The 22953-nt window shown below is 42.0% G+C and overlaps 1 protein-coding gene across 1 annotated transcript in view; it reads left to right on the forward strand.

The window, feature by feature from the left end:
• LOC138089044 (ATP-binding cassette sub-family C member 4-like) overlaps positions 1 to 22953 on the forward strand; it is a 309781-nt gene that overhangs the window by 42637 nt on the left and 244191 nt on the right. The window contains exons 2-3 of the mRNA XM_068984368.1: positions 17373 to 17483; positions 18569 to 18689. Coding sequence (XP_068840469.1) covers positions 17373 to 17483; positions 18569 to 18689 — 232 coding nt within the window. The remainder of the gene's footprint in view (positions 1 to 17372; positions 17484 to 18568; positions 18690 to 22953) is intronic.

Genomic DNA, 22953 nt, shown 5'->3' on the forward strand with positions numbered 1-22953 from the left:
ATACTGGGGGTTGTAGTTTAGGTAGAGTGAGAGAAAGAGGGAGAAAAGTCAGAAGTCTCCAGCCAGAGGTTTGGGCGCGACCTGCAGTTTACCTTGCATCTGAGGCATGACACCAAATTGTCAGGTGTGGTTCTTTTTCCTCCATCCTTGTCTTGTTGTAGTAAAAAATTAAAATTACAGATCAAGAAAGCTCATGCAGGCAGGATTTATTAAACAAACGACATGAAACACACTCTTGAGGTGTGAGAGCAGACCGACCTCTGTAAGAGTGGTCCCACCTTGTCTTAGGCTTTCTTTTAATGTCCTTTGTTTCATCTCCTAAGCAGTCCCCGGAGCCTGATTTATTCTGCCCTATGTCAAACAGCTAGTTGTGATTTTGGTGTTCACATAGAAAATGAGCGCATGTCCTTCTATTCTGCCATCTTAAAGATATTACAAGCAATATGACAAGGTTGCCAGGGGAAGTGTCAATATTACTCTAATGGCAGAAAACAAAGAAGAACTAAAGAGCCTCTTGATTAAGGTGAAAGAGGAGAGTAAAAATCTGGCTTAAAACTTAACATTTAAAACACGAAAATCATGGCATCTGGTCCCATCACTTCATGGCAAATAGATGGGGAAACAATGGAAACAGTGATAGACTTTATTTTCTTGGGCTCCAAAATCACTGTAGTTGGTGACTGCAGCCATTAAATGAAAAGATGTTTGTTTCTTGGAAGAAAAGCTATGACAAACCTAGACAGCATATGGAAAAGCAGAGACATCACTTTGCCAACAAAGGTCCATATAGTCAAAGCTATTTCTAGTAATCATGTATGGATGTGAGATTTGGACTATAATGAAGGCTGAGCACCAAAGAATTGATGCTTTTGAACTAGATAAGACTGGATAAGACTCTTGAGAGTCCCTTGGACTACCAGGAGATCAAATCCTAAAGGAAATCAATCCTGAATATTCATTGGAAGGACTAATGTTGAAGCGGAAGCTCCAGTACTTTGGTCACCTGATGTGAAGAAGCTGACTCATTGGAAAAGACCCTGATGCTGGGAAAGATAGAGGGCAGGAGGAGAAGGGGATGACAGAGGATGAGATGGTTGGATGGCATCACTGACTCGATGGACATGAGTTTGAGCAAGCTCTGAGAGATGATGAAGGACAGGTAAGCCTGGCGTGCTGCAGTCCATGGGGTTGCAATGAGTCGGAAAGGACTGAGCCGCTGAAGAACAACAGCAGCGTCAATCAGGGCTTGTACCTGAGACCAACCAGGGAAGGGGTCATGTTGGATGTGCTTTTTCCACCAAAGGTTTTTACTCCGGGCTGAAGATTTTTCCTTTGTTCTGTTTTATTGAGGCTTTTTTATTTCTTTGTTTGCCTTTTAGTTGCCACTTTTTAATTGCCATTTTGGACTCCTTTCTCAAACTACCTAACATTTCCTTATATCTGTAGAAACACAGATTAAAGACTGGTAATATTTCAGACAAAATCTCAAAATTATAACCCATATGTATCAGTTTGTGTGAATGTGTGTGTTCAGTGAAGTCCGACACTTTGCAACCCCATGGACTGTAGCCTGCCAGATTTCTCTGTCCATCAGATTTTCCAGGGAAGAATACTGGAGTGGGTTCCCATTTTCTACTCCAGAGGATCTTCCTGACCCAGGGATTGAACCCACATCTCCAGCGAGTTCTTTACCACTGTACCACTTGGGAAGCCCATTCATTAGTTTACTCAATCTTATAGAATTAATCATTTTTACTAGCATTTTCATGAAATGAGAAATTCTGTTAAATTTAAAATATCTTGCCTGGTTCAGCAGCATGATAGGAAAGTTATCAGAAACCTGTTCTTGTCAGAAGTCCTTCCTGTGACTCTTCTTAAAGATGGAGCAATTTGGAAAGCTTCAGCTTAAACTGTCTGCAGATGATTAAGGACTTAAAAAAGCTAAGTTAGAGAACTGATTACAGTGTTTTTTGACAAGGAAGTTTAACCAAGTTGTTGGGACATACAGTATTTTAAGATAACAACTAGAATTATGACTGATACAATTATACCAGTACATATCCAAATTTCAGAAACTTTATCTAACTTTTACCATGCTTGTGTTAATAATATTCATTCATAAAGTATACTCTAAGTAGCTTTATCACTTATGTGGTAATGCTCTCCAGTAATTTTACATACCAAATAATACTAGTTAAGTATTTCTTTTAGATGCACCAGGGGCTCTCTAAAGCATTTTGAAGCTGTCTGGAAGTAAAAACAACTTTAATGAAAATTGTATATTTGGAAAGTTTGTGAAAAAATTTCAAAACACTTGGTCAAATAAGGTCATAGATCACTGTGAAACATTACTTATTCCTTAACCAAAGTGAGAAGACATCTCAAACACAAATATGGATCACTTTAAGGCACAGAAGCTCACACAATCTGTTATCAAAGTCAGCATTCCAGGAGAACTTTGTCCTTCTAACAGAAAGAGAAAACCAAATCTAGTCTTGTACAAGTTTGCTTTTAATAATAAAAGTCATTTACTTAATTAAATTCAGTATAAACTTAGCCCATCTGTACCATGCACAAAGTTCTTTTTTCAGAGTTGCCTTTCTACAAACCTTTCATCATTTTCTGTATCTATGTTATTTTGTTTTTAAATTATCCCATGTTGAAACGACTGCATAAACTTCCATCATTTAACTTGATTTAGCACAACTCTAAAATTTTACATTACCAAATATCTGTAAAGATCATTTATATCTAAAAGGCATAAAAAGAGAAATGTAAATTTCTCTTTTAACTCATTATATAAAACTCAATCATCTTGGCTATTTTCAGTAAATTTTTTTTCTCCAGTTCTCAAGTATCCACTTAAGTTTTAAAAAACGTAATAGTAATAGACCATAATGTATATCATTTGCTCACATTCACATGGCTCACTTTAAGCAAAAACCACAAAGAGGGAACAGGATTTGGACTCAGGCAGGAAGACAACACAGATACCCACACACATATCCTCCAATATAAGCCAAATTGCAAAAGGCCCATTTTGATATAATAGCAGAGCCATTATTCTGGGTCATTGTTCTCCAGATCTTAGAGAGTACTGAGCATACACAGTGTTACAATAAAAATGCAATTTTCTTTCATTTACATGAACATAGCTGAAGATCTCCCAGTTTTGCAACATATACCCTAGCGGGACTCTAAGATGGAACAGAGCTCTGATCACCTATTATTCATGGCTGGTGTCATCAAATATCAAGCAAACAGCATTTCAAAATGTTCTTTGAGGATCACAGTTCCCTAGCCTCCAAAAGGGAGATTCCAAAACCATGTCCCTTTAGTCAAAATGGGGGAGAAACTCAACCAACGTCCCATCAGAAACAAACCTGAATGAATGACCAAGGCTAGTCTAAAAGGGAAAATGCTAACCAGTGCTGCACCACAGGCTAAGCCCAACTCATGCATCATCACACATGAGCTACATTACTCACCAAAGACATCTCAGTTGGCCAGTGCAATACTGACACACATACAAACAACAACAAACATATGGTCCCACATACAAAGAATCAGCCCAGGTATAGCCCCCAAATTCCACTTTCATTTCCAGATGGAGGCCACAGAGTGACCTGGCTCCCAAAAGAGAATGGACACAGAGTGATTCACCCCAAAATGACACAAAGCATATAAAATATGGCTGCACAGACAGAAATTCAGAGCAGGTGTAAAAATTTTATATCCACTCCCAGGTGGAGGCCTCTAAACAGATTGGCCCAGCTGTCTAAAGAGAACAGGCCCAGAGTGGCTGCTTCCCTTACAGGAAGAAAGGAGTAGAAAGAGTTCCCAGCTTGCATAAGCTGGGATGACTTACCTTCCAAGCAACACTGAAAGTGGACTGCAGCTCTGGACATTTCTTTGCTCCAAACAATCTTGTGCCATGAGGCAGTTGGTACCTCTCAAGGACAGTGCCTCCCAGTTCGCTGGAGCAAATGAGCTCCAGCAGCCTCTGGGGACTCAGAGAAGGGGCTTTCTGAGGCTGGAGTTGATCTAATATGGGCAGAGACTCTTGGCTGCCTTGCCAAAATTGTAACTGAAAGCAAGTTCATGTGCCTGATGTACAGTGAGGCCAAACAATAAGGAAATGTCAGAGTTTGGAGCAGAGCAAGGTTTATTGTAGGGCCATGCAAGGAGATGGGTGGCTCATGCATCCGAAACTCCAAAATCCCTGAAGGATTTCAGGAAAGTATTTTTAAAGGCTAGGTAAGGGAGAGGGGTCACAGGGTATGTGATCAGCTCATGTACAATTCTCTTGATTGGTTAATGGTGAGGTAAAAGGACAGTGTCACAGAAGTTAACATTATCAATCCTTAGGTTTCAGGGGACCTGGGAGCTATATATATACTCATGGTCATCAACTAGTTAACATCTTCCTTGGTGACGGTTTTCACATCTGTAAAACAACTCAGGAAATATGATTCAAATGCTGTCATCTAGGTACTTCAGAGAGGAGTTAAAACAGAGGATATGGGAAAGGGATCTGTCTTGGGAAGACCCCATAGGGTCCTGCTCAGTTACAGATAAAGGCCTATGAAGGACTGGGGTGGATGTAGGGTGGGAGGATAAAGGTAGACGTGTCAGTGAGTCTTCAGGAACAAGATGGAAACCAACCTGGCTGTGAGAAAAGGTTCCTGTTGGGACAGAGGGATATGTGATGGGAAAAGCAGGTTGGGGCTACTGCAGATATGCAGGCACTCACATTGGTCCTGATTGTACTGGGGCAGGAGGCTTGGCTTTGCAAGCTGCATAAGATGACATATCTGCAAAATTCACCTAAATGCACCGATGTTTATTTCTCAGGGACTGATATAAACCTTGAGCACTCTGTTAAAGCACCAAGATAACTCACAAGATTCTATCAGTTCTTTGGTCTTGAGTTGTGTCCTTTAATTATGAAAATATGAATTACATTTTCATGTGCATTTAATTCAGGTTCTGGAATGATTATTTGATCCAAGTAAAGTAGTTTCTTTCCTATGCTTTGGTTTCTCAAATCCCAGTGAGTGGCATCAAAGGCTTGCTTGGGTAGGTAGATATACTCCCTACTTTCAGGAAGGATACCTGGAACTTGGAAGCAAAAGCTCTGTCATTCCTCATGGGGAAGAAGTTTAATAGTTTAGAAGAAAGTGGTTGATTGGAACAGATACTAAAGACCAGATATTCTGAGGTGAATCAGTACTAGGCACTCAGAAGGACTTTGGTAATGATTGAGTCCTCTACCTAGTGGTAGCCATGCACCTGTACATGCCGATAGGGCATCACCTGCTCATTGCTTACTGGTTTCAATGAGCAGTACTTTAATCCCATCACAACGTTGGGAGTTGGTCAGCAAGAACAGTATTTTACTTGTGACTCCTCATTTTTTACTCTCACTGTTACTGAATTTTTGCAAATGTATTAAATGTGTGTGTCTTTGTTTTCCTCTTAAAGAAGAGGATTTAAAACAGCTATCTGTGTGTAATAGTGAATTCTTGGTGTTAGCTGTAGTGTGGGAAAAAGTGTTGGGAATATGTGTGTTGATAAGACAAGGGATGCTGTGAAGAAGTAAAAGTCTTTGATTAGTAAAAGTCTTCTCTCCTATCAAGGAAAGAAGGGAGACAAAAGGCCAGGCATAAAGCAGAAAGGCCTAGAAGTTCTGAGGCAGGAAGGCTCTGCAGTGGCCACAGTCTGGTGGACCCCAGGGCAGAGGGTGTGGAGAAAACTGGAGAGCCTTGGGGAGGGTGGGGCATGCGGCCTGCACTGCTGCTTCAATTATTTTGAAGTGGAAAGAACAGAGAGCGGATGCACACGGAAGGGATGAGAAAATGGATTTTGAGCAAGTTTTAGGAACCAAGGAAAGTCTCAGAGGAAAGGAGAGAATGATTCTAGCTTGAGCATTGACACTCATGACTAATTGGATTTGGCTTGGGCTACTCTGAGAAAGCCAGGGTGGTGACCCATAGCTCACTAGCAATGTGGGTGTTCTGATATCATCCTGGATGGGTTCCAGTGACATTTGTGCCAGGTACTGTGCTTGGTCATGGAGATTCCATGTAGTATGTAAGTAGTCATTGCCCTGAAGGAGTGTGGTCTCTGGTGGGACAGTTAGCAGGAAATACTGCTGCTGGATGAAGAGTTGTAGGAGAAGAGGGAAGGAGAAAGGATCATGGTGGAGAGGACAGTTCTTGGGGTGGAACTGGGTTGAGGGATAGCTCATGGCAGTGGTTGAATTGTTGAGTATATGCCCTCAGGGATAAATTGGAATTAAGGAGTCAATTGACTCAGGTCTACAGGTCCAAATCCTTATTTAGGTGGTGACATGTGATTTAGGTTCCTGTCAGTCATCTAAGGGAGGTGAAAATCTTCATCCCTTGATGGTATCCAGAGGGCTCTGTCTGGCATTTTGAGATTTGGCAGCAAAGGCATTTGTGAAAGTCCATAAATCAAGAGCCATGGGGAAAGAAATTTGCCTAATTGAGCAAATTCATCTCTTTTCTGCATGGGATTACTCAAAAGTGGTGTCATGTTGACAGCTGCTCTTTGTCTGACTTTGTCCTGTTCAGAGCAACTTTGATCCTTCCAGTTAATAACTCAGCAGCTCAGGTGGGTGTTATTATCTCCAGGTGTTCTCTCCATTTTCCAAAGACCAATACTGAGAGGTTACTTGACTAGTTCAAGGTCATACAACCAGAGAGTGGTAAGACCTAGACTCTAACGCAGGAAGATTTCTGCCTGAGGTACACCAAGTACAAATTTTTTTCTCTTTAAGTTTTAAAAAATAGTGGTAAAATGCACAAACCATAAATTTACCATCTTAACCACTTTTAAGCATTTGATTCAGGGTTGTTATGTACATTCACATTATTATACAACCTATTTTCAGAACCATTTTCATCCTGCATTAGTGTATCATTAAACACTAACTCCCCAGTTCCTTTCCAGCCCCTGGGAATCACAGGGCCACTCTGTTTCTCTCTAAATTTGACTGCTCTGAGTACCTTTATGTAAGCAGAATCATACAGTATTTGTCCTGTGTCCATTTTACACCCCCTCCCTCACCATCAGTGTGTAAGGGCCAGTTTCTTCACGTCCTTGACAAATCTTCTCTTTTCTTCTCCCCGCTCCCCATATTAGCTCTTCTAAAATGGGAGATGCTGTCTCATTTCCTTAATGGTTAGTGATGTTGAGCATCTTTCCTGCTCAAGCAGAATTTTACAGAGGACCTCTCAGGCAGGATGTCATTGTCTGGGTAACTCCCAGTGCTAATTTCCTGAGTGATTTCTGTAGGGAATAACCATAGGATAAATGACCCAACATCTTTTAAGCCAGTTTGGTAATAAAACTCATAGATTTATACTTTTGTTTTGGAAGGAAATTGAGACCTAGAAATATTAAGGGTCATGAACGTACTGAACTGGAATGGAGTAGGGGAGCAGTGGGGAGGTGGACCTTCAAGGCCCTGGGTCCTCATTACCACTGTTGGGAGTAGAATCCAGTCTTCTGACTCCTGGACCAGGGTCCTTTAGGCATGCCAGGTGGGGTTTGCACAATCTGAAGCTCAGTCTTTTATTGCTTATTTAATAATTCATAGACATTCATTTATTCAACATATAATTCTTGAGTATCTTCTCTGCACTATAACTGTATTGTGCTAGGAATAAAGCAATAGGTATAAGAAATCAGATCTCCACTTTTACCGGTTATTATTGTCTTGCCTTGAAGATTTCCTAACCCTGGCAAAATCAGTAAATTGATCTTAGTCTTTGGGCTATCTCTGCATATTAATTATTATCACTTACACAGTGCATACTGGATTAGAATAGGGTTTTGTGGGGTGATGTTCTATATAGTTACTGTTTTCTCCTGTTAAAATTAATAAATAATTTGCAGAGAGATAATTTGAGATTATGTAAATATCATACTCCACATCAAATGTTTTCCCATTAGTTTTAAGTTCCATGGATAATTTTCTAACTCCATTGTTCCATCTATGTTTGTTTGCATTCTAGAATGGAAAAGTTTTCCCTTCTCTCTTGTTTTGTCACAGTAAGGATTTGTGGATTCATTCATTATTTAATGGGTTATGATTCATTGCCATATATATATATATATATATATATATATATATATTTTTTTTTTTTTTCCCTAAAGGCAAGATTGTTTCTTTTATTTATTTATTATTTCTGGCTGTGCTGGGTCTTTATTGCTGTGCATGGGCTTTCCTTGTGAAGAACAGGGGCTACTTTCTAGTTGTGGTTTGTGAGCAGTGGTCTCTCTTGTTTCCGATCATGGGCCCTAGAGTGAGTGGGCTTCAGTAGTTGCAGTTCTTGGGCTCAGCAGTTGCAGCTTAAGGGCTCTAGAGTGCTGGCTCAGTGGTTATCCTGTGACATGTGGGATTCTCCTGGACCAGGGATCAAAGCTGTCTTGCCTGTATTGGCAGGCAGATTCTTTACCACCAAGGAAGCCCCCTTTATTTATTTCTGTGCTTGAAGTATCCCAGGTTTGTCTAGTGAGAGCCCTTCAAGCTGACTTCTCTGTCCTTTCTACACATCCTCATGATTCTTTTGAAAAAAATTTGCACAACATGAAAGTTGGGAATTGCAGTTTATTTGAGACAAAATGAGGACTGCAGTCTGGGAGACGGCCTTAGAGAAATGGCTCCAGGGAGGCAAGAGGAGGAGCTAGGATAGATAGGAGTTTTGCAACAAAGGGCAAGTAGTCAGAAACATCAAAAGATTACTGTAACTTAAAGTAAATCCAATATCCCAAGCTAAGGAATTTAGCACTTTTCTATGTATGGGAAGACAAGAGTCTGGGCTCACTGAAGTTATTCCTTTGACATGTATCTCTGTTATCTGGAGCCAGTATCCTGTGTTTTCATATGCTGAATTTCCTTAGGGCTCATCACAGGGAATGGCTGCAGAGAGTGGCTGCAATCTTTGGCTACTAGAAGGCAGGTATTCGTTTCCTTCCTGAATTTCCTCAGGGCTAACCAGTTCCTGCTGATGTTTGTGACATCCTTGTTTACTGATATTGCAGGAAATATTTTATTTCTTAAAATAATTTCATCTCTCAATTCCTTGAGCACTTCCTTATTTTATACTGCAAGGTGTTCCAGGCCCGGCTTGTACTTTCTCTGGCTGTTGTTTTTCACCTCCTGATAGTGGTTCTGCTGCTGGAAATGCCTGGGGCTTTGCTCACCTGGGTTCATGCTAGTTATAGCAGCACCCACAGATGTTCCCTTTTTGGAGCCAGTGTTGTGACCTGACCTGTACTTGTAGTTCTTAGGATTGTGAGACGAGTCTCAGCAACAATCATTAGGGAACTTTGAAAAGGCAAGGTTTATTACTCACATGTCCTGGAGGGCACAAGATACATGGTGGGTGACACAGTGATGTCCTGGATGAAAGAGAGAGAATTCACTTCAGTTCACTCAGTTGTGTCCAACTGTTTGTGACCCCATGGACTGCAGCACGCCAGGCTTCCCTGTCCATCACCAGATCCCAGAGCTCACTCAAATTCATGTCCATCGAGTAGGTAATGCCATCCAACCATTTCATTCTCTGTCGTCCCCTTCTCCTTCTGCCTTCAATCGTTCCTAGCATCAGGGTCTTTTCCAATGAGTCAGTTCTTTGTGCAGGTGGCCAAAGTATTGGAGTTTCAGCTTCAGCATCAGTCCTTCCAATGAATATTTAGGACTGATTTCCTTTAGGATGGACTGGTTGGATCTCCTTGCAGTCCGAGGGACTCTCAAGAGTCTTCTCCAACACCACGGTTCAAAAACATCAATTCTTCGGCAATCAGCTTTCTTTCGAGAAGGCAATGGCACCCCACTCCAGTACTCTTGCCTGGAAAATCCCATGGACAGAGGAGCCTGGTGGGCTACAGTCCATGGGATTGCGAAGAGTTGGACATGACTGAGCGACTTCACTTTCACTTTTCACTCTGATGCATTGGAGAAGGAAATGGCAACCCACTCCAGTTCTTGCCTGGAGAATCCCAGGGACAGAGGAGCCTGGTAGACTGCCATCTCTGGGGTCGCACAGAGTCGGACATGACTGAAGTGATTTAGCGGCAGCAGCAGCAGCAGCAGCTTCCTTTATAGTCCAACTCTCACATCCATACATAACTACTGGAAAAACCATAGCTTTGACTAGACGAAACTGTGTCAGAGAAGTAATGTCTCTACTTTATAATATGCTATCTAGGTTTGTCATAGCTTTTCTTCCAAGGAGCAATCATCTTATATTTTCGTGGCTGCAGTCACCATCTGTAGTAATTTTGGAGACCAAGAAAATGAATTCTGTCACTGTTTTCATTGTTTCCGCAACTATTTGCCATGAAGTGATGGGACTGGATGCCATGATCTTTGTTTTTTGAATGTTGGGCTTTAAGCCCACTTTTTCACTCTCCTCTTTCACATTTATGAAGAGGCTCTTTAGTTCCTCTTGACTTTTTGCCATAAGGATGGTGTCATCGGCATATCTGAGGTTATTGATATTTCTCCCAGTAATGTTAATTTCAGCTGTGCTTCATCTAGCCCAGCATTTCACATGATGTAATCTGCATATAAGTTAAATAAGCAGGGTGACAATATATAGCCTTGACATACTCCTTTCCCAATTTGGAACCAGTTCGTTGTTCTGTGTCTGGTTCTACTGTTGTTCTTGACCTGCATTCAGATTTCTAAGGAGGCAGGTAAGTTGGTCTGGTATTCCCATCTCTTGAAGAATTTTCCACAGTTTGTTGTGATCCACACAATTAAAGGCTTTAGCATAGTCTAAGGAGAGAGTATTTGGATCTGGGTTTCTGCCTCTTTGGGGTTGAGAGTGTGGTGTCTAGTATTCAGCAGGTTCACTCTTTATTGGTTAATTAAAACATGAGAGTGGGAATTAAAAAAACAGGAAGGGAGGAGCAAGCAGGCAGTGAGATATTCTGTTATCATGTCATCCTGAGCTTTCTACGAAAGGGAACTTCATGGGTGAGCTGGCCTGGCTCTTTATCTAGTCGTGTAGCTGGCGTGTGTTCATTGGAGGTGAATGTTTTTAAAATGGATGTCTCCATAGCTTGATGTTAGGAAATTACATTATAATCAAAACAGCTAATTGTCAGGTGCTTGCACACAGTATCCCAACCTTGGAGTTAGCCATTGCTTCAAGGAGCCTGGTTCCTTTTGTGAAAAAATACATTAAAAACCAGGATCTAGGTGAAGGGGAATAAAAGGCACAAAATTCCAGTTACAAATAAATCATGAAGACTTAATGTCCAGGTTAGTAATTATAGTTAATAATACTGTATTGCAGACTTTCCTGGTGGTCCACTCGTAAAGAATCCACCTGCCAATACAGGGAACACAGTTTCAGTCCCTGGTCTGGGAATATCTCACATGCTGCAGGGCAACTAAGCCCATGCAGCATGGAGCCCATGCCCCCCCAATAAGGGAAGCCATCACAATGAGAAGCCTGAGCACTACAACTAGAGAGTAGCCCTGCTCGACACAACTCAAGAAAGCCCATTCACAGCAATGAAGACCCAGTGCAACCATAAATAAATAAAGTTAAAATTATCTCCCCCAAACTACTAATACATTAAAAATTATTATATTGCATATTTGAAAGCACCTAAAGTGCCTAGGGGAGAAGGCAATGGCAACCCACTCCAGTACTCTTGCCTGGAAAATCCCATCGGTGGAGGAGCCTGGTAGGCTGCAGTCCATGGGGGTTGCTAAGAGTTGGACATGGCTGAGTGACTTCCCTTTCACTTTTCACTTTCATGCATTGGAGAGGGAAATGGCAACCCACTCCAGTGTTCTTGCCTGGAGAATCCCAGGGACGGGGGATCCTGCTGGGCTGCCGTCTATGGGGTTGCACAGAGTCGGACACGACTGAAGCTACTTAGCAGCAGCAGCAAAGTACCTGAGTTGACTGAAAAAAAATTGCAGAGCCTAAATATTGACAGTTATGTTTTATTCAGTAGATATTCTTAAGACTTCAAGTCTAGGAGGAAGCATCTCAAGTAACCCTGGGAAAAGTGCTCTGAGGAGGTGAGGGTGTAGAGCCCAATTATATAGGAGTTTACCCCTAAAGGACAGATAGTCTGAACATCAAAATATTATTCTTAATGAAAGAAAACCAGATATCTCAAATTAAAGAATTTAGTGCTTTTCTTTGAATGGGAAGATGCAGGAATCTGGGCTCATGGAAATCATTCCTTTGATATACACCTCAGTTATCTGGGGCCAGTATCCTGTGTTTTGCCATCCTGAGCTCCCTCTGGGGTCACTATTGGGAGTTGCTGCAGTTTGACCCTGTTGCTGGGAAGGATTGAGGGCAGGAGGAGGAGGGGCAACAGAGGATGAAATGGTTGGATGGCATCATCAGCTCAATGGGTATGAGTTTGAGCAAACTCTGGGAGATTGTGAAGGGCAGGAAACCCTGGCGTGCTGCAGTCCATGGGGTCGCAATGAGTCAGACATGACTGAGCGACTGAACAGCAACGACATATAGCAGGGTTTTTTGTTTGTTTGTTTGTTTCCTTCCTGTGTTCCCAAGGGACTCATTAGTTCACTCACTCAGAGGGAGGAGGCTAATGTTATGCCCAAGTTGTGAAATCTCCCAATGACCACCAGGGAGCCGATATCCAGTACAAAAGCAAGAAAGTTTTTATCACCAAGCTCGAGCTGGGGTTCCCACTGATACCGACACAGCGGCTATAGGGAGGAGCCCCAGGTTTTGGATTACATTGCTTATATAGGGAGTATACATGGGAAAAAAAAGGATTTCTAGGTAGGGGAATGTCTGATTGGTCACTTTCTTTCAAAGGGTTGTGTGTTGGTTCTTGATTGGTCCCTATTGTCTAGATAAACCACAAGTTCCGGAGCGTTAAGTCAGGAGATTTTGGTCTGGGGTCCGATTGGCTCGTGGGTGAGGCTTTCCAAAGGCTCTTTTTCCGGAACCTTACAAAATGGAATTTTTCTGTTAACAAAATGGAGTAGCTTAGATTTTTCACTGCAATCATTGATGACTCTGATATCCTTTGTTTGCTGATATGGGAAGCAGTATTTTACTTCTCAACTGTGAAGGTTCTCATCACAAGAAAATATTTTGTAATTGTGTAGGTTAAAGAAGCAAAACTTCTAACATTTGGGCGCTGGAATGTTCTTTGCAGGTGGTGTGTCTTTGCTCTTAGGACCCCTTCAGTGTGGAGAAGGAAATGGCAACCGACTCCAGTGTTCTTGCCTGGAGAATCCCAGGGACTGGGGAGGCTGGTGGGCTGCTGTCTATGGGGTCAAACAGAGTCAGACATGACTGAAGTGACTTAGCAGCAGCAGCAGCAGCAGTAGCAGTGTGTAGAGCTAGGGCATATATATGAATGTATTGTTATTTAGTCATTAAGTTGTGTCTGACTCTTTTGTGATCTCATTAATGATAGCCCTGCAGGCCCCTGTGTGCCTGGGATTTCCGAGGCAAGATGCTGGAGGGGGTTACCATTTCCTTCTCCAGGGGATCTTTCTGACCCAGGGATCAAATCTGTGTCTTCTGCATTAGCAGGTGGATTCTTTACCACTGAGCCATCAGGGATGCCCATATATTCCCCCCCAGTCATATCTCTATATATTTAAAATGTAGACTTTTCTTTTTAATAAAGCCCACTAATATAGAGTTCTAATTAGAGATTGTTACCGAGTCCAAGCTCACTATGCTCGCCTAAACAATAGGCTGATGAATCCTACAGACGAGCTACTGAGGCAAGGTAGAGACTTTAATTGGGGAACTGACAGAGAAGATGGCAGGTTCTGTTCAGTTCAGTCGCTCAGTTATGTCTAACTCTTTGTGACCCCATGAACCATAGAATGCCAGGCCTCCCTGTCTATCACCAACACCTGAAGTTTACCCAAACTCATGTCCATTGAGTCAGTGATGTCATCCAACCATTTCATCCTCTGTGGTCCCCCTTTCCTCCTGCCTTCAATCTTTCCCACCATCAAAGTCTTTTCAAATGAGTCAGCTCTTCACATCAGGTGTCCAAAGTATTGAAGTTTCAGCTTCAACATCAGTCCTTCCAATGAACACCCAGGACTGATCTCCTTTAGGAGGGACTGGTTGGATTTCTTTGCAGTCCAAGGGACTCTCAAGAGTCTTCTCCAACACCACAGTTCAAAAGCATCAATTCTTCAGTGCTCAGATTTCTTTATAGTCCAACTCTCACATCCATACATGACTACTGGAAAAACAATAGCTTTGACTAGAAGGACCTTTGTTGACAAAGTAAATGTCTTTGCTTTTCAACATGCTGTCTAGGTTGGTCATAACTTTTCTGCTAAGGAGTAAGCTTTCTTTTAATTTCATGGCTGCAATCACCATCTACAGTGATTTTGGAGTCCCAAAAAATAAAGTCAGCCACTATTTCCACTGTTTCCCCATCTATTTCCCATGAAGTGATGGGACCAGATACCATGATGTTAGTTTTCTGAATGTTGAGCTTTAAGCCAACTTTTTTTTTACTCCCCTCTTTCACTTTCATCAAGAGACTCTTTAGTTAGTCTTCACTTTCTGCCATAAGGGTGGTGTCATCTGCATATCTGAGGTTATTGATATTTCTCCCGGCAATCTTGATTCCAGCTTGTGTTTCTTCCAGTCCAGCATTTCTCATGATGTACACTGCATATAAGTTCAATAGGCAGGGTGACAATATACAGCCTTGACATACTCCTTTTCCTATCTGGAACCAGTGTATTGTTCCATGTCCAGTTCTAACTGTTGCTTCTTGACCTGCATACAGCTTTCTCAAGAGGCAGGTCAGGTGGTCTGGTATTCCCATCTCTTTCAGAATTTTCCACAGTTTCTTGTGATCCACACAGTCAAAGGCTTTGGCATAGTCAATAAAGCAGAAATAGATGTTTTTGGAACTCTCTTGCTTTTTCCATGATCCAGAGGATGTTGACAATTTGATCTCTGGTTCCTCTGCCTTTTCTAAAACCAGCTTGAACATCTGGAAGTTCATCATTCACGTATTGCTGAAGCCTGGCTTGGAGAATTTTGAGCATTACTTTACTAGCATGTGAGATGAGTGCAATTGTGTGGTAGTTTGAGCATTGTTTGGCATTGTCTTTCTTTGGAATTGGAATGAAAACGGACCTTTTCCAGTCCTGTGGCCACTGCTGAGTTTTCCAAATATGCTAACATATTGAGTGCAGCACTTTCACAGCATCATCTTTCAGGATTTGTAATAGCTCAACTGGAATTCCATCACCTCCACCAGCTTTGTTCATAGTGATGCTTCCTAAGGCCCACTTGACTTCACATTCCTGGCTCTAGTTGAGTGATCACACCATCGTGATTATCTGGGTCATGAAGATCTTTTTTGAATAGTTCTTCTGTGTATTCTTGCCACCTCTTCTTAATATCTTCTGCTTCTGTTAGGTCCATACCATTTCTGCCCTTTATTGGGCGCATCTTTGCATGAAATGTTTCCTTGATATCTCTAATTTTCTTGAAGAGATCTCTAGTCTTTCCCATTCTATTGTTTTCCTCTATTTCTTTGCATTGATCCCTGAGAAAGGTTTTGTTGTCTCTCCTTGTTATTGTTTTGGAACTCTGCATTCAAATGGGTATATCTTTCCTTTCTTCCTTTGCTTTTTGCTTCTCTTCTTTTCAGAGCTGTTTGTAAGGCATCCTCAGACAGTCATTTTGCTTTTTTGTATTTCTTCTTCTTGGGGATGGTCTTGATCCCTGTCTCCTGTAATATGCCAGGCTAATGCCTCAAAATAACCATCTTATTGGGCTTTGGATACCAGATTCTTTTATAGGTCACAGAGAGAAAAACAAAAAGGAGCTAAAGTCACAAGGTAAAATAGAGAGGCAGAGGCAGTAAAGTAAAAGGGTCTTTAGTCTTGAGAAATATCTCCAAGGAAATGGCCAGCCTTTGGAAGGGGTGTGTTAAGATCTTCTACAACATCTGCTGGATCATGGAAAAAGCAAGAGAGTTCCAGAAAAACATCTATTTCTGCTTTATTGACTATGCCAAAGCCTTTGACTGTGTGGATCACAAGAAACTGTGGAAAATTCTGAAAGAGATGGGAATACCAGACCACCTGACCTGCCTCTTGAGAAATCTGTATGCAGGTCAGGAAGCAACAGCTAGAACTGGACATGGAACAACAGACTGGTTCCAAATAGGAAAAGGAGTACATCAAGGCTGTATATTGTCACCCTGCTTATTTAACTTCTATGCAGAGTACATCATGAGAAATGCTGGACTGGAAGAAACACAAGCTGGAATCAAGATTGCCGGGAGAAATATCAATAACCTCAGATATGCAGATGACACCACCCTTATGCAGAAAGTGAAGAGGAACTCAAAAGCCTCTTGATGAAAGTAAAAGAGGAGAGTGAAAAAGTTGGCTTAAAGCTCAACATTCAGAAAACTAACATCATGGCATCCGGTCCCATCACTTCATGGGAAATAGATGGGGAAACAGTGGAAACAGTGACAGACTTTATTTTTGAGGGCTCCAAAATCACTGCAGATGGTGACTGCAGCCATGAAATTAAAAGATGCTTACTCCTTGGAAGGAAATTTATGACCAACCTAGATAGTATATTGAAAAGCAGAGACATTACTTTGTCGACTAAGGTCCATCTAGTCAAGGCTATGGTTTTTCCTGTGGTCATGTATGGATGTGAGAGTTGGACTGTGAAGAAGGCTGAGTGCCAAAGAATTGATGCGTTTGAACTGTGGTGTTGGAGAAGACTCTTGAGGGTCCCTTGGACTGCACGGAGATCCAACCAGTCCATTCTAAAGGAGATCAGCCCTGGGATTTCTTTGGAAGGAATGATGCTAAAGCTGAAACTCCAGTACTTTGGCCACCTCATGTGAAGAGTTGACTCATTGGAAAAGACTCTAATGCTGGGAGTGATTGGGGGCAAGAGGAGAAGGGGATGACAGAGGATGAGATGGCTGGATGGCATCACTGACTCGATGGATGTGAGTCTGAGTGAACTCTGGGAGTTGGTGATGGACAGGGAGGCCTGGCGTGCTGCGATTCGTGGGGTCACAAAGAGTTGGACACGACTGAGCGACTGAACTGAACTGAACTGAACTGAACTGAACTCACATGTAGGGAGGGATAAACTGTCTTTCAATGAGCTGAACAAAGGCACTGTCGTTTACAGTCAAGCAGAAGGGCAAGGGTTCTTTTAGGAGGCCATTGTATATGATTTTACTAATAAAAGCAAGTCAAAGAAACAGTCAACATGGAGTCAGAATTGGCTTCTTCTCTGCAACAAAATGTGTAGTTTGAATTTCCATCTCTCTTCTTTTCTCTTAATTTTTAACAGGTGGATAAATCCCTTGTTTAAAATTGGTCACAAACGGAGATTAGAAGAAGATGACATGTACTCAGTGCTTCCGGAAGATCGCTGCCAGCACCGTGGAGAAGAGCTGCAAGGGTGAGCACAGGCAGCATGGAGCACAGGCAGCATGGAGAGGGAGGGTGAGAATTTCCATGTGGGGCTAAAGGTGTGTGTGTGGCGGGGGGCTTTGCCTTCCTCTGGGTTCTTCTGAGCCTCCTCCCCTGACCTGGCATACTCACCTGTCTCAAGCTAACTCTGGTTAGCCCACTTTGGAGGTTCAGGGAGTCTGTGTTCCCTATGCATCTGTGCGAGTGGGGGGAGCCCACAGTCGAAGCCTTGGTGGCTGACCTCTGTCCCGGGAGGTGGGGTCCCTGGAGTGTTACTGAGTCCAAGCTCACTCTGCTCACCTCATGACATACCAATGAATCTGAGAGACAAGGTATTGAGGCAAGGAATATGACTTTATTCGGAAAGCTGGCTGACCCAGAAGATGGCAGACTGGTGACTCAGAGTAACCATCTTGTCAAGGTCTGGATGCCAGGTTCTTTTGTAGAGTCAGAGAGAAGGAGGCAATGAGGAACTAAAGTCAAAATGCAGAATAGAGAGGGAGAGGCAGCGGGGAAGTAAAGTGAAATGATTTTCAGTCCTGTAACACATCTCCAAGGGAATGGCCAGCCTTTGGAAGGGGAGTGTTAATCTCTTCTATTCACAGGTGGGAAGGTCAGATTATCTAAGGGCTGAACAAAGGCTCTTTAGTTTACAGTCAGGCAGAGTGGCAGGGTCCTCTGAGGCAGGCCATTATGTATGACTGTAATAACAAAAGCAACAAAAAGCAAGTCAGAGAAACAGTTTCCAACATGTAGTCAGAATTAGCTTCTTTTCTGCAGCAGGAGGAAGGTGTCTGCCCTCTTGAGCTGTTCATGGTGCTGTGAATTCCCCAAAGTTTGGCAGGAACTCATTTCCCAAGACTAGGACTTTTCAACAAGCCTTGAAGGGAGACATGCCTGGTGCTTCAGGGTCTGCACCGTTCATCTTTGCTCACAGAAGCCCTGTGAACAGGTAGCCGGCATCTATTGTGCAGCCACAGAGCGCCCTGTAGTGCAGGCTCGTCTCCCACTCCGCCCCACCCCCTTTCCCCTTTGGTGGACATGCTGTTCACTGTGCTCTGTTTCTCATCACAGGTACTGGGATCAGGAAGTGAAGAGAGCAGAGAAAGATGCACGGGAGCCTTCTTTAATGAAAGCAATCATAAAGTGTTACTGGAAATCCTATTTGCCTTTTGCAATTTTTAAGCTTTTTGAGGTAAAAGCTTTTATATACATTGCATGGCTGTATACATGCAGATTAGTACTGAGATGGATGCAACTGGTAGGGAAAGAGGCCAGTGGTTTAAAATCAGAGGATAAAATGTCTAGGAAACATGATGTTGCTCAATGGTTGTATTTATCTTTAGAATATAAAGATACTTAAAGGACTGGACCTCTGGGGGATTACTCTTTTCCTTCTAACTGATTAAAATGTAGTATCCTGGAAAGAAGGACTGAAAAGAAGGACTGTTTTATTCCAAGTTAGGATATTGTTCAGTTCAGTTCAGTCCCTCAGTTGTGTCTGACTCTTGGCAACCCCATGAATCGCAGCACGCCAGGCCTCCCTGTCCACCACCATCTCCCGGAGCCAGTGATGTTACCCAACCATCTCATCCTCTGTCGTCCCCTTCTCCTCCTGCCTTTAATCTTTCCCAGCATCAGGGTCTTTTCAAATGAGTCCACTCTTTGCATCAGGTGGCCAAAGTATTGGAGTTTCAGCTTCAACATCAGTCCTTCCAATGAACACCCAGGGCTGATTTCCTTAAGGATAGACTGGTTGGATCTCCTTGCAGTCTAAGGAACTCTCAAGAGTCTTCTCCAACACCACAGTTCAAAAGCATCAATTCTTCAGTGCTCAGATTTCTTTATAGTTCAACTCTTACATCCATACATGACTACTGGAAAAACCATAGCCTTGGCTAGACAGACATTTGTTGGCAAAGTAATGTCTCTGCTTTTTAATGTGCTGTCTACATAGGTCATAACTTTCCTTCCAAGGAGTAAGCTTTCTTTTAATTTCATGGCTGCAGTCACCATCTGCAGTGATTTTGGAGACCAAAAAAATAAAGTCTGACACTGTTTCCACTGTTTCCCCATCTATTTCCCATGAAGCGATGGGACCAGATGCCATGATCTTCATTTTCCGAATGTTGAGCTTTAAGCCAACCTTTTCACTCTCCTCTTTCACTTTCATCAAGAGGCTTTTTAGTTCCTCTTCACTTTCTGCCATAAGGGTGGTATCATCTGCATATCTGAGGTTATCGATATTTTTCCTGGCAAATTTGATTTCAGCTTGTGCTTCTTCCAGCCCAGCGTTTCTCAAGATGTACTCTTCATATAAGTTAAATAAGCAGGGTGACAATATACAGCTTTGACATATACCTTTCCTATTTGGAACCAGTCTGTTCCATGTCCAGTTCTAACTGTTGCTTCTTGACCTGCATACAGCTTTCTCAAGAGGCAGGTCAGGTGGTCTGGTATTCCCATCTCTTTCAGAATTTTCCACAGTTTCTTGTGATCCACACAGTCAAAGGCTTTGGCATAGTCAATAAAGCAGAAATAGATGTTTTTGGAACTCTCTTGCTTTTTCCATGATCCAGCAGATATTGGCAATTTTTCTCTGGTTCCTCTGCCTTTTCTAAAACCAGCTTGAACATCTGGAAGTTCATTGTTCACATATTGCTGAAGCCTGGCTTGGAGAATTTGGAGCATTACTTTACTAGCATGTGAGATGAATGCAATTGTGCAGTAGTTTGAGCATTCTTTGGCATTGCCTTTCTTTAGGATTAGAATGAAAACTGACCTTTTCCAGTCCTGTGGCCACTGCTGAGTTTTCCAAATATGCTAACATATTGAGTGCAGCACTTTCACAGCATCATCTTTCAGGATTTGAAATAGCTCAACTGGGATTCCATCACCTCCATTAGCTTTGTTCGTAGTGATGCTTCCTAGGGCCCACTTGACTTCACATTCCAGGATGTCTGGCTCTAGTTGAGTGATCACACCATCGTGATTATCTGGGTCATGAAGATCTTTTTTGAATAGTTCTTCTGTGTATTCTTCCCACCTCTTCTTAATATCTTCTGCTTCTGTTAGGTCTATACCATTTCTGCCCTTTATTGAGCCCATCTTTGCATGAAATGTTCCCTTGATAACTCTAATTTTCTTGAAGAGATCTCTAGTCTTTCCCATTTTATTGTTTTCCTCTATTTCTTTGCATTGATCCCTGAGGAAAGCTTTCTTATCTCTTCTTGCTCTTCTTTGAAACTCTGCATTCAAATGGGTATATCTTTCCTTTCTTCCTTTGCTTTTTGCTTCTCTTCTTTTCAGAGCTGTTTGTAAGGCCTCCTCAGACAGTCATTTTGCTTTTTTGAATTTCTTTTTCTTGGGCATGGCGATATTGTTGGTAATTAGTAAATGATATAATGATCCTTGACCGAAAAAAGATCCTAGAACCTCAAGGAATATGTGCCTCATGGTTTTGAGAAAGTATATTTGGACCAGAGCCCCAGTAATGTTACCAAGTCCAAGCTCACACTGCTTGCTGCCAATGAATCCGAGGGATGCAGAGCTGGCTGACCAAGAAGGTGGCAGAATAATGTCTCAAAGTAACCATCCTGTGGGAGTTCTGAATGCCAGGTTCTTTTATGGATCAGAGATGAGGTGAGGTGAGGTGAGGAAACAAAATTAAAAGGCCATTTGATCTTTTTTTTTTATGTTGATCATTTTATTAAATTATACATCAAAGAGAATTTCACATGTGAAGCAGCTTTTAAAATGTTTATTTTGCCAAAATAAAATCTTAAGCTTTTAAAGGCAAATATTAAGTAATAAATATAAATGTATTTTATTTATTTATTTTTTATTTTTATTTTTTTTAAGTTTTTATTTTTACTTTATGTTACTTTACAATACTATATTGGTTTTGCCATACATTGACTTGAATCCACCACGGGTGTACATGCATTCCCAAACATGAATCCCCCTCCCACCTCCCTCCCCATAACATCTCTCTGGGTCATCACCGTGCACCAGCCCCAAGCATGCTGTATCCTGCATTGGACATAGACTGGCGATTCGATTCTTACATGATAGTGTACATGTTTCAATAAGGCCATTTAATCTTGCAAGCATCTCCAAGAATGGCAAGCCTCAGGCAGAGGAATGTGTTAATTTCTTCATTCCTGCCATCTACAGGTGGACAGGGTCTGAACAAAGGCAATTTCGTTTAAGAGCCAGGCAGAGGGGCAGGATTCTCTGAGGCAGGCCATTAGGTGTGACTGTAACAACAAAAGTGGCCTAAGATACAGATCTATCATGGAAGAATCAAAATTGACTCTTCCCAGTTACAACAGCACAGGTTCTCAGCAAATAATTGTTTTTAATTTTTATTGGAATATAGTTGCTTTACAATGTTGAATTAGTTTCTGCTGTACAGCAGAGTGAATCAGCTATATGAACACATACATTGCCTCTTTTTTTGATTTCCTTCCCATTTAGGTCACCACAGAGCATTGAGTAGAGTTCCCTGCGCTATACAGTAGGTTCTCATTAGCTATCTATTTTATACATAGTAGTGAAGATATGTCAATCATGCTTTCCCAGTTCATTCCATCTCCCCTTCCCCCTTGTATCCATAAATTTCTTCATTTCTGCTTTATAATTAAGATCATTTATATTGTTTGTTTCAGATTCTACCTATATGCATTAATATACAATATTTGTTTTCTCTTTCTGACTTATTTCACTCTGTATGCCACTCTCTAGGTTCATCCACATCTCTACAAAATATCCAATTTTGTTCCTTTTTATGGCTGAGTAATGTTCCACTGTATAGATGTACTACATTTTATTTATCCATTTCTCTGTTGATTGACATTTAGGTTACTTCCATGTCCTGGCCATTTTAAATAGTGCTCCAGTGAAAATTGAGATTCATGTGTGTTTTAAAAAATTAAGTAATTTATTTTAATTAGAGGATAATTACTTTACAATTTTGTGGTAATTTTTTACTGTACATTGGATTATAGTTTTCTTTGGGTATAAGCCCAGTAGTGAGATAGTTGGGTCACGTGGATCAGATCACATCTGATAAATATTTTCCTAAAGTGGTAATTGTCACCCCCTCCTCTTCAAGGGGAACAGAATCCAGATCTCTGCATCTCAGCTGAAGTTGCCCAGAGCTCCCAAGAGCACATCCATTACCCTGGCTGCCCCCTTCCCAGTGGGCTGGGTACCCCAAGCCAAAGGCCCTGATTGGGAGGAGCTCCAGTTTCACTGTGAATTGTGGAGAATTTGTGAGCCACCCATGCTGGTTCCTGTCCCTGGCTGCGGGGGTGGATTGCTGGTTGAAGGTGGAGTCTGGGAGCCTGGCATTGGCAGAGGGTGAAGGAAGGGATGTACAGGAAAGACCAAAGGCAGAAGCCATGAGGTCAGTAACCTCCATGACCCTAAAGGACATGGATCCTAGAGGACAGTCC

The sequence above is a fragment of the Capricornis sumatraensis genome, chromosome 12, assembly GCF_032405125.1.
Source record: "Capricornis sumatraensis isolate serow.1 chromosome 12, serow.2, whole genome shotgun sequence".
Taxonomy (NCBI): domain Eukaryota; kingdom Metazoa; phylum Chordata; class Mammalia; order Artiodactyla; family Bovidae; genus Capricornis; species Capricornis sumatraensis.